Raw genomic sequence first — 11,695 nt, forward strand, 5'->3', positions numbered from 1 at the left:
TGCGCCTTGGTTTTTCCACACGCTTCTTGCGACCCTGTTGACTATTTTGAATGAAACGCTTGATTGTTCGATGATCACGCTTCAGAAGCTTGGCAATTTTAAGAGTGCTGCATCCCTCTGCAAGATATCTCACTATTTTTGACTTTTCGGAGCCTGTCAAGTCCTTCTTTTGACCCATTTTGCCAAAGGAAAGGAAGTTGCCTAATAATTATGCACACCTGATATAGGGTGTAGATGTCATTAGACCACACCCCTTCTCATTACAGAGATGCACATCACCTAATATGCTTAATTGGTTGTAGGCTTTCGAGCCTATACAGCTTGGAGTAAGACAACATGCATAAAGAGGATGATGTGGTCAAAATACTCATTTGCCTAATAATTCTGCACTCCCTGTATGTAAACATATGTACAGCATGTGATATATATAGGTATATATGTAAACATATGTACAGCATGTGATATATATATATAGGTATATATGTAAACATATGTACAGCATGTGATATATATAGGTATATATGTAAACATATGTACAGTGTGTGATATATATATATATATAGGTATATATGTAAACATATGTACAGCATGTGATATATATATATATATATATATATATATATATATATATATATATATATATATATAGGTATATATGTAAACATATGTACAGCATGTGATATATATATATATAGGTATATATGTAAACATATGTACAGTGTGTGATATATATAGGTATATATGTAAACATATGTACAGCATGTGATATATATATATATAGGTATATATGTAAACATATGTACAGCATGTGATATATAGATATATATGTAAACATATTAAAAAATGTGCAAACTGAATAAACAAGTCCACTACACACACACACACACACACACACACACACACATATAATGATGTGTATGAATTTATCTGAGTATGGTGGGATTTGCAAGCATTGCAAACACAGGGAAAAAGTTTTTTTTATTTTCTATCTAGGTTAAAACACTAAAAATAATATCAGACAAAGTGTGAATATAATCTAAAAATTACAGTTTTCCCTCTCAGGCTTCCGTAGAAAAACATTGACGTCATTGCGGTGATGAGAGCAGGATAATCTCCTAGAGGTCTGAGCAAATCCTTGCATCCTTATAGTGTTATTTGTCCTTTACTTCCTATTTATCTACGAAATGGCAGCGCAGAAAATAAACGAGGCACATGAACACATCGCCAAAGCGGAGAAATGGTGAGAAACGAACAATAATATAATAAACGTAACGTATGAGAGAAATATCAATGTCTAAGAATAACACAGGGTTTTATGGTTAGAGCGCATGCGCTGTTGTAGTGCTCGCGGTTGCCTGGGTGACAGCTGTAGAGATGTTGATCTTGTGGTCACAGTGATGCTGTGAGTAAATGATGTGTGTAGGTCATTCAGAGAAAGCCGTGTCTAAAGTCTTAAGTGTCTTTTTGAAGCTTAAAGACAAGCATGACCAAGTGGAAGCCGGACTACGATGGAGCTGCTTCTGAGATGGCCAAAGCTGGTGAGCAAAACAAACAATATATCAGATGAAATATATACTAAATGTCTGCCTACCTTGTGTCTACACTCAGTGGTTACTGTAGTCTCTAAGCACAAGGTCAGTTTTCTTCTATCTCATCCATCAATGGAAAGGGAGCACCATATACATTATATTTCATCAATTCAATTCAAATTTATTTGGTTTAACAATTGACATTGTATCAAAGCAGCTTTACAGAACATAAGAAACATAATACAAGAAATGTAATATTATATGAAGATTAGCATAATACAAAAATTAATATTAGACTTAGATTTAAACGTGTTTGTATTTGTCCCGGGGGGCACGGTTAGCACGTTCGCCTCACACCTCCAGGGTCGGGGTTCGATTCCCGCCTCCACCTTGTGTGTGTGGAGTTTGCATGTTCTCCCCGTGCCTCGGGGGTTTCCTCCGGGTACTCCGGTTTCCTCCCCCGGTCCAAAGACATGCATGGTAGGTTGATTGGCATCTCTGGAAAATTGTCTCTAGTGTGTGATTGCGTGAGTGAATGAGTGTGTGTGTGTGTGCCCTGCGATGGGTTGGCACTCCGTCCAGGGTGTATCCTGCCTTGATGCCCGATGACGCCTGAGATAGGCACAGGCTCCCCGTGACCCGAGGTAGTTCGGATAAGCGGTAGAAGATGAATGAATGAATGTATTTGTCCCTAATGAACAAGCCTGAGGTGACTGTGGTGAGGAAAAACTCCCTTAGATGGAAGAGGAAGAAACCTTGAGAGGAACCAGACTCAAAAGTGAACCTCATCCTCATTTGGGTGACACTGGAGGGTGTGATTATAAATATACAGTCTGACAATCTGTCCTCAAAGACCACATGGAGTTGGCATCTCCTCTTAGAATGTCTGAATACTCCATAAAGCAGAGTCCAACTGGAGCTAGTACATCTCTAGATGCCTCAGGATTCTCACAGGGTTGGCCTCGTCTCAGTGAAGGTCTGAAATGTTCAAGACACGGAACACAACTGGAGCTAGTATAATCTCTGGATGCCTCGGGATGTGTAGAAAAAAGAGAAGCCGTTGAGAGGAATTAGTGTAGCTGCGGTTCACAATATTAGCAAGCACTAAATGATAATGTGCATTTGATCAGATGTACTAGATCACAAGATTATGGGAAGTATTATGTGTATTCCTGACTAAAGAGATATGTCTTTAATCTACATTTAAACTGGGAAAGAGTGTCTGAGCCCTAAGGCTATTCCAAAGTTTGGAATTTAAATACAAAAATGCTCTAAACAATGCTCTTATAATATTATTATATTATTACCAGATATTATCTGGGTGGTGTAGTGCTAATGTGAGTCTATAACGCACTTCTGATAGTTTAAACGTGACCGTGTCACTGCTGGGTTGAGAACCGCACCACCAGCTGCAAATATCCAGCAAAGTTTGTAGTGTCCAGTAAGGTGCAACAGCACAATAGAAACCTGTGTAATATGTAATAAAGTAACCAGGAAGTACACACTGTTTTCTTATTCCATATCATTGTCAAGCCTCTCCAAGCTTGGGATATTATCCGAGCGGGGATAAAACTAAATCGTGTTGTGCACTGGGTTCTCAGTTATTTGTTTAGATGGTTAGTTTGAAAATAATGACGTCATTACTTTTTCACAGCTGTGGCTTTCAAAAACGCTAAGCAGTTTGATCAAGCAAAAGAGGCGTACTTGAAGGAGGCAGAGTACCATACAGAAAACAAAGCGTATCCTTTTCTCCACTGCTATGAACATTTTATCTCTGAAATTATCGGTAGCTACAATTTTTATACGAATGCATTTGTTTTAATAGGTGACATTTCTAGAGTAACAATGTACACCAGGACTTATATGGCAAATGTACACCAGGACTTATATGGCAAATGTACACCAGGACTTATTTGGCAAATGGTCGATAATAACATGTAAAAAAAGTACATTAGCATGGCCAAACGTACGTGGACACCTGACCATCACACCCATCTGTACTGTAGGTCTTATCCTAAATGTTCCAAAGAATCAAAGTACTCAGTTGTATAGGATGTCTTGTGTAATGTAGAATGACAATGTCCTTGTGCCCCAAGAAAGCTCCATAAAGACATGGTGTGGTAAAGTTGAAGTGGAAGAACTTGCACAGACCCCTGACCTCAACTCCTATTAAACACCTTTGGAATTCCAACTGCACCCCAGACCTTTTCACCCAACATCAGCACCTGATCTCACCAAATTTATGGTGGCTGAATGGGCAAATATCAAAATCTAATGGAAAAACTTTTCACTTTCTAGTTTTTAGGTTATTAGAGCGACAACAGTAAGGGCTATATATGTAATGAAATGGTCAAAAAGCTCATATCAGTGTGATGGACAGGTGTCCGCAATGTTGTCACTTCATAATAGTCAGAGGTAAAGCTGAAACTCGTAGGATTTCCTTTAAGTACTTGGGAAACTTTAAGAAGTAGCTGTTGTAGGAGCCATTATTGTCTAAAAGTAAAGAATACAGTGCTTCTCTTTATGCTCTAGCCAACAAAGCAGCTGTTTTCATGAACATTCCTTGTCTCATAAAAATAAGGTTAATTTGGTAAAGCATTCACCCTGTGTTAGAATCGTTTGACCTCTCTGGTTGGTGGCTGCTATATGATGGAAGATCTGGCTGATAGGTGGGAACTGGCAAAGGGTGAAGCCATTTTATTGGTTTATTTGAGGAGCCACAGTAGACACAATTTCGGACCAACGTTGGAAAGCAGGTTGGAGGTTGGTCTCTCTTGTGCTCCAGAAAAATAGCAGCCTGGTGAGTAGCAAGAAAAATAAATAGGACTTTGTTCTGCTTCCATCAACCCATGATCTTTACTTAACTTCAGTAAACAGATTGTTCCATGCTGCAAAGTAAGTGCTCAGAAATGCTTTAGGTGGAATTAAAGTGGTTAATAATATTGATAAAAAGCTGTTAAATGGTATACTTTTGTTATTCTGTTTTGAATCAAGGTCAATTGAGCAAGCAGGTATGATGCTGAAGGTGAGTTCTCATTTATCAGATGTGGTTTGATAAAAACCTATTGATAAAGTGGGCATGCCAACTAGCTGTAACTGTGGAGATATGTCGTTTCTGTAGGATATGAAACGACTCCCGGAGGCTGTTGAACTGATTGAGAAAGCCAGCGTGATGTACGTAGAGAACGGAACATCAGGAACCGCAGGCATAGCTTTGGACAGAGCCGGCAAGTATGTGACAGCATGACGATCATCACTCCTTAGACTCTAAATAAAGAAGAAGAGATTTATGATTTAAGCGCGTTAGGCTGTGGCATTAAAAATAGAAATGTAAACACACACCAAAAGTTTTATTTTTGTTTCACTTTGGTGGTAAGAGAATAACCACTCTTAACAAATATAGAAAGCTTATGAGTAACAGTTATGAGCAAGCTACAGCACATAACTGAATCATCACCAGACATTGAATGAAGAAAAATGAATGAATGAATGAATGAATGAATGCACACTACATCTGAATGCATGAGCAATAAACCTGGTCACATGATTACGTCTTCACTGTTGCCTTCCAATATGTTGGCTGGAAAAGCTCAATTATTTATATTAAATTAATAAATGGTATGTTTGATAGCTGTTTTGTTTTTAGCGGTATGTAACTACCAGGTTGCTTTCCTCACAGACTTATTGAACCGATAGATCTGGAGAAAGCAGTGGACTTGTATCAGAAAGCTGCATCTGTTTTTGAGGTAATCTCACAGACACATTATACCTGAGCAATAAGGAACAAGCAAGAGTGTGGTGAATAATAAATATCAGAGCAGCTTTGATTTGTACCTATTCAGTATAACCACACAACTGTGAGTGTGATACTCCTTTTATTCAGCAGTTTCGCATACAAGAAATTAATATAAAGCTGGAAGTGAACATATTGTGTATGAAAGGTTTTTATTTTTGCACTGAAGTACACAGATTGTACTTGTGCTGAACATTAAAGGTGCTTCTGGTGCAATTAGCTTCCCTTGTTCCTTTTCACCTTCATTTGATTCCTCCCATCATCTATTTGGGAGAAAAGTAATATTTGTATGTTTGACCATGTCCTCCGATGACAGTATAATTTATGTAACACGTTTACAGAGACATGTTTAACGAAGGTGTTGTCACTTAACAATTAAAAAAACGATTAATTGCTAGAAAGGTGAAGTTTCTGTAATGAATCAGTCTCCAATGCCAGCACTTTGCAACAGTCAGTAAGATTTATAGCCTGAGAAAGTCTTCAGAAAGAACACAGGATTGTTGGTTTCAGGTTTCCCAGTAACATGACAAACTGGAAAAAAAGAGAGGCTTGTGAAGGAGTGTCTGTTTATAGCTGCTACAACATAATTAATAATAGGAACTGACTTGTTCGACCCGTCAAAACATTAAAAGGTAACAATACACCAAATCTAAATTGTGGCATGTCGTTCTTTAATAAATTACAAATTGTATTTAATTGGTAAATTGCTGGGGGCACGGTGGCTTAGTGGTTAGCACGTTCACCTCACACCTCCAGGGTTGGGGGTTCGATTCCCGCCTCCACCTTGTGTGTGTGGAGTTTGCATGTTCTCCCCGTGCCTCGGGGGTTTCCTCCGAGTACTCCGGTTTCCTCCCCCGGTCCAAAGACATGCATGGTAGGTTGATTGGCATCTCTGGAAATTGTCCGTAGTGTGTGATTGCGTGAGTGAATGAGTGTGTGTGTGTGCCCTGCGATGGGTTGGCACTCCGTCCAGGGTGTATCCTGCCTTGATGCCCGATGACGCCTGACCCGAGAAGTTCGGATAAGCAGTAGGAGATGAATGAATTAGTGGTAAATTGCTGTAGTGTAAGAGGAATAAAAACAGTGCTGTTATAGGAAAAGAATTAGCTTTATACCAGGCCATTCATCATTGTCCTATATTTTCATTTTACTCCTTACATATATTTCATCGTCAGAGTTGTTGGCTCTGTGCACAGTGGTTCAGATTCTTCAGTAGTGACAGGATGATGTCATTTGTATTAATTATAATAGCAGAAATGTTTTGTTCAAACTGGGTGATGAGCGATTTATAAATGTGTATAAATTTTAAACTCCTTGTTCATTCTGATCATTAAACTTCTATACAGTATCAGTTAAAAGCCATAAAAAGCAAAGTTTCACAAGCTTTAGGAACATCCTTTTTGTCCTCCGCTTCTAGAACGAGGACCGGCTCAGACAGGCTGCAGAGCTGCTGGGAAAAGCGTCCAGACTTCTGGTGCGACTGCGCAGGTGAGTGTCCGCAGGAGTCAGTGAGTCTGACCCGGTTTGACCTCCAGTCATATTTCCATTCTCTCCTCTTTTCCATTTGCCCTCTTTGCCGTTTTCCTGTAAACGATTAAGACTGGTGCAGAGACTGTGACTAATATTAGTCTCTTAAATGTGAGTGATAATGCAGTACTTCTTGTCTTACGTCATATCTGTCTCACTGCTCCACAGGCTGGACGAAGCAGCTGTCTCTCTGCAGAAAGAGAAAAACATGTACAAAGAGATTGAAAATTATCCCACTTGCTTCAAGGTATACTTTTATGTGGGAGAAGGGTAAAGTATAGCGCAGAGATCATAAGATGCTTCTGATCAAAGAACACATTTACCCACTTTTATGTAGTATAAGCAGTATAAGGTTGTTTAATTTTTTGTTCTTGTAGTCAAAACATTTGTGTCATGTTTTGACTACAAGAACACTGTTGGATGGATATTTGTAGTTGTTGAGCTGTTTCTCAATCAGACTGTGACTTTATATGTGACAGAAATGTTTAAATCCCAGCTCATGTCAGCAACGCACTCTTAACGTATCAAGATAAACATCAACAGAAGCTCTACAGCCACGTACAAAGTGATCTGAATGATAGGTTTTTAGGTCTTATGGTGTTATTCATACCTGCGATTCTGCTTCCTGTGGATCTGTGTAGAAAACCATAGCACAAGTGCTGGTCCATCTCCATCGGGGTGACTTCGTAGCAGCGGATAAGTGTGTGAAAGAGAGTTACAGGTATGGCCTGCGTTCATCGACCGGTTCGATTTGATCTACAGAACCTCTACAGTAGATACTAACTGCGATAGAGATTCTATTTGATTAAATTTTGATTAAAAGTTTTATAATCTACACATGATGTATGTCGCCCACTAGAAGGCGCTGTTGTCCAAATTCTCCAAGATGATAAAGTCTTGTTGAATTGGTGTTGCTTCAAAATAAAGTTGTATATTTTATTGTATTAAGCTGTGTGATAACTTTGGTCCATATTCATAGGATCACATTGTCCCTGCCCTTGTACGTCTTTTCCTGTTTTGTACAGTACTGTGCAAACGTTTTAGGCAGGTGTGAAAAAATACTGTAAACAAAGAATGCTTTCAAAAATGGAAGTGTTAAACATTTATTTTCATAAATGAACAAAATGCAGTGAATAAACAAAAGAGAAATCTAAATCAAATCAATATTTGGTGTGACCACCCTTTGGCTTCAAAACAGCAGCAATTCTTCTAGGTACACTCGCACACAGTTTTTGAAGGAACTCGGCTGGTAGGTTGTTCCAAACATCTTGGAGATCTAACCACAGATGATCTGTGGATGTAGGCTTTCTCACATCCTTCTGTCTCTTCATGTAATCTCAGACACACTCGATGATGTTGAGATCAGGGCTCTGTGGGGGTCGTGCCATCACTTCATGCTGGTTTGAAGGCAAAAGGTAGTAACACCAAATACTGATTTGATTTAGATTTTTCTTTTGTTTGCTCACTTTGCATTTTGTAAATTGACAGAAATAAACACAGTATTTATATTTCTGAAAGCATTCTTTGTTTACAGCATTTTTTCACACCTGCCTAAAAGTTTTGCACAGTACTGTATATGGGATCACTTATAAATGTGTACCTCTGCTTCCTGTCTTAAGTCTTCCTGGGTTCAGTGTCAGCGAAGACTGTGTTTCAATGGAGACGTTACTGGCGGGTTACGACGAGCAAGACGAGGATCAGGTTTTCCGTGTGTGTAACTCACCTCTTCTTAAGTACATGGACAACGATGTAAGAAACCAGCGTATTCAGCCATAATCTCATATATACAGTACACACGAAAGACTTCAGCTGAATTCTGCATTGTATATTGGTATTTACTTTTCTGTCAGTTGCTGTCCTTTCTATACCACACACCTCGAAAGTGTTCTACTCCTTACTTAGTCTTTGAAAACATCAGTAATGCCTAAGACATGACTAACAGTGCTTTGTTCCCGCTTTTGTGGACAGTATGCAAAGCTGGCCATCTCCCTGAAAGTTCCTGGAGGTGGAGTGAAGAAGAAGAAATCTCCCAATGCTCCACAGGGGAGCGCTAAAGGAGCGCCGGCTGCAGAGGACGAGGACGAGTATGAAGGTGGACTGTGTTAGGTTTATCTGGGAAACGTCAGTACTTTTGCACTAGAGAGAAAAAGAACGATGGAGAATAGGCGAGAGTATATATTCCTGAGAAACGGAGTGTACGAGACTAACAAAACATATAGATGTGTATACAGTATACTTTGTGACAGAGTGGATGCCCTGCAAATCCTGATGTTTTCCGTGCAGTGTCTCGACTCTTGAAATCTCCCTGTACTGAGGAAAAAACCCAGAAAACCTGTTTACTCAAAATTCACGTATAATGTTAGCATGCTAATGTGAAACACTTGTTTTTATAGAACACACACATTTTTCACTTTAATGTTTATTTTTTTAAACCTCATCTCACAGAGCATCCGTAAAGGTTAAAAAAAAATGCGATCGTGCTTTAATAACGTATAAATACAATAAATACGGATAATTTATCGTATTTTAAATTGTTGGAAAATGACTTTTGGTGTTTATAGACTTTCGTTCATTTCTGGATTATGCTACGATCTCCGTTTTTAAGGTTTACCAGGTGCCATTTAGCCATTTTAGCTATAGCATATAGTGTGAGTTTTCAGTAAATAGGTTTTCTAGGATGCCGAAACTTTGGTCTGAAAAATATGCTCTGATCAGAATAAAAATACTGGAGTATTCCTTTAAATAAATATAAAAAAACATAACCTAAAAGCTATTTTTATCTTGTCAAATATTAGTTGCCAAAATGTCTTTTATCACATACGTGTTAAAGTTACTATGTTAAAACTAAGGTATTGTTGTGTGTATGTTGCTGTTTTAAATAGAAATTTGTAAAACTGTGAATATCACATTGTTGGTGTGGTTTATGCAGTCATATGTATGATGTGCTGTAAAGTAACTTATTTGTTGTGTTCTTGTCTCTTCAGAGTTCAGAGTCTCAACTTTCCCTTTAATGTATAGCTATTAGAAAAAATACAGCGCAGAAATGTGTAATATTTAGAAGGAGAGCTAACCTTATTACTGATGAATACTTTAAACGTCTCTTTCCAACATTAACTGAAAAGAAATAGCCATATAAAAAGAAATTTAATATAAACTAATGGTGGGAATTCTGACTCTTTTTAGTGACTCAGATTATTTGATTCATCTCATAATATGAGTCGACTCCCAACCGACTCCCGAAGTTTTTTCTCCGATAAACCTCCCATAAAAATTTGCAATACTTTTTTATTAATTTTTTGCTTAACTACAGCTAAAACTGTTCCCATCTAATGAACAAAATATTATTCATCAGCAATGTATTTTTAAATCTATTTGAAACAATTGTGAATTCAGCAAGGCACTACAAATATACATGGACAACTACAGTAAGTGTTTGTGCGTTTATGTTGCTTTTTTCCTGTTGTGTCTGTTCTGCATTAAGAAGATTATACGGATTAACCGAGATGATGTACACAAGTTGGCTCTCCTAAAAGGCGTTCACCTAAAAGAGTCGACTCACTAGATTAACTTCGGTGTGCTGCAATGATTTTAGGAATGATTTTGATCAGTTTTAAATAAATATCAGGATGTTTTTTTTTGTTTGTTTGTTTGTTTTTTGTCCTGACAGAATATATTCAATGTTTACAGCGCGACTGATGACCGTCATATTGTGACGTGATGTTTAACACTGTTTAACCGCTTAACACTGAAACCTGAGTGACTTTTAGGATTAAAGCTGTGCTTTAAATATCCTTAGAACTAGTTTTATTTTTTCATAGCCATTGACCGATGACATATAATCGTTATTATATATTGAGATCAGCAAAAACATGAGGCTGTAGAATCATGTGAAACAATCCTGATGTGAATTCTTCTTGTGACTGCTGCGTTCCACTGATGATGCTGATAATGGTGATGAATGTACGCACAGCAATAAACACTTCTGTCGATGCACCGTACCCGGGCTTGTACTCGTGTGTCTTGAAAATTCAGAAGAGAACAAATAAGCGGTAATACTTCGGGGTTCATAACATTGGTAGACTAATAGATGTAACACAAATCCATGAAATATTTTCCATTTCAACACCTATACGTTTTCCGGTATACATCCTGTGCACTAAGAGCCCCGAAACTTTTTTCGTACTTATTTATATTTGATGAGTTTGTAGAGTGTGGAGTTGAACTCCCGCCCTTTTCCCTCTTTAGTCCGTTATTACTGTATGCAAGTGCAATTGTTGCTGAAGCTTTTTTTTTTTTCCACTGGGTCTTTATAAGTGCATTAGTGGGCGACATCTTCGCAGAGCAGTGTTTAAGATATACTGTACAGCATGGCATCAGCACTACAAATAAAGTGTAACAAGTGTGTACTTTTGCCTCCTCCGCTACAAGCGGGTTAAACAGATTTACTTCAGTTTTGGACAAAACAGCCCAAGTTACTGTTAGGACATTTTGTACTTTAAGAACAAGTGCATATAAACAAAGATTAAAGAGGAGAATAAAAATGGCCTTCTGATATGTGCTTTATTTGAAGGTCATCGCTTTACTTAAGCTCTTCTTTTCCATCCTGACATTCTGCTACACAGCAAACCTAATAAAGCTTCACATTTCTTTGTCCCTGTAAAAGCATATGTACATGTGATGTAATGAAAACACCTCATGTTTAAATAGTAATTATTCTCTCATGCTACAATGGCTTTAAATAATGCATAGTTTGGAAACGTGAGGAAGGTGTTTAGGTTTCGTTAATGCTCTTCTCCACAGTGTTCTTCTAGTGCGTCCGGGTGTGTGGCAGGAACACCGGGACAAG

At 38.2% G+C, this 11,695-nt stretch overlaps 2 protein-coding genes across 3 annotated transcripts in view; one reads left to right on the forward strand and one right to left on the reverse strand.

Annotated features, from left to right (window-relative positions):
• The first annotated feature begins 1,101 nt into the window (after window positions 1-1,101).
• napgb (N-ethylmaleimide-sensitive factor attachment protein, gamma b) lies at window positions 1,102-10,832 on the forward strand. Of its 2 annotated transcripts, none has more exons than XR_009650020.1 (12): window positions 1,102-1,240; window positions 1,471-1,538; window positions 3,184-3,268; window positions 4,407-4,424; window positions 4,524-4,554; window positions 4,651-4,760; window positions 5,209-5,275; window positions 6,740-6,810; window positions 7,018-7,096; window positions 7,491-7,570; window positions 8,469-8,680; window positions 8,818-8,932. XR_009650020.1 is itself a non-coding variant. In XM_060894245.1 (12 exons), the coding sequence occupies exons 1-12, from the start codon at window positions 1,185-1,187 to the stop codon at window positions 8,953-8,955; spliced, it is 933 nt and encodes a 310-aa protein (XP_060750228.1). In that variant the 5' UTR covers window positions 1,102-1,184; the 3' UTR covers window positions 8,956-10,832. The 2 variants fall into 2 exon arrangements, 1 of the variants encoding a protein (XP_060750228.1); XM_060894245.1 differs by having other exon boundaries at window positions 8,469-8,598; window positions 8,818-10,832.
• A 568-nt stretch (window positions 10,833-11,400) lies between these two features.
• Window positions 11,401-11,695, reverse strand: part of LOC132846117 (piezo-type mechanosensitive ion channel component 2) — a 48,613-nt gene continuing 48,318 nt past the window's right edge. Inside the window, exon 50 of the mRNA XM_060870661.1 lies at window positions 11,401-11,695. This exon is cut by the window's right edge and continues 1,353 nt beyond it. The gene's annotated coding sequence lies outside the window, so the exon portion shown is untranslated.

The sequence above is a fragment of the Tachysurus vachellii genome, chromosome 1 (genome assembly GCF_030014155.1).
Source record: "Tachysurus vachellii isolate PV-2020 chromosome 1, HZAU_Pvac_v1, whole genome shotgun sequence".
In the NCBI taxonomy this organism is placed as follows: domain Eukaryota; kingdom Metazoa; phylum Chordata; class Actinopteri; order Siluriformes; family Bagridae; genus Tachysurus; species Tachysurus vachellii.

Bases quoted from the DNA above. Each gene is read 5' to 3' on its own strand.
- napgb (XM_060894245.1), top strand. From the start codon at position 1,185: ATGGCAGCGCAGAAAATAAACGAGGCACATGAACACATCGCCAAAGCG. The intron at 4,555-4,650 runs GTGAGTTCTCAT...TCGTTTCTGTAG, and splicing joins AAGCAGGTATGATGCTGAAG to GATATGAAACGACTCCCGGA. The intron at 5,276-6,739 runs GTAATCTCACAG...CTCCGCTTCTAG, and splicing joins AAGCTGCATCTGTTTTTGAG to AACGAGGACCGGCTCAGACA.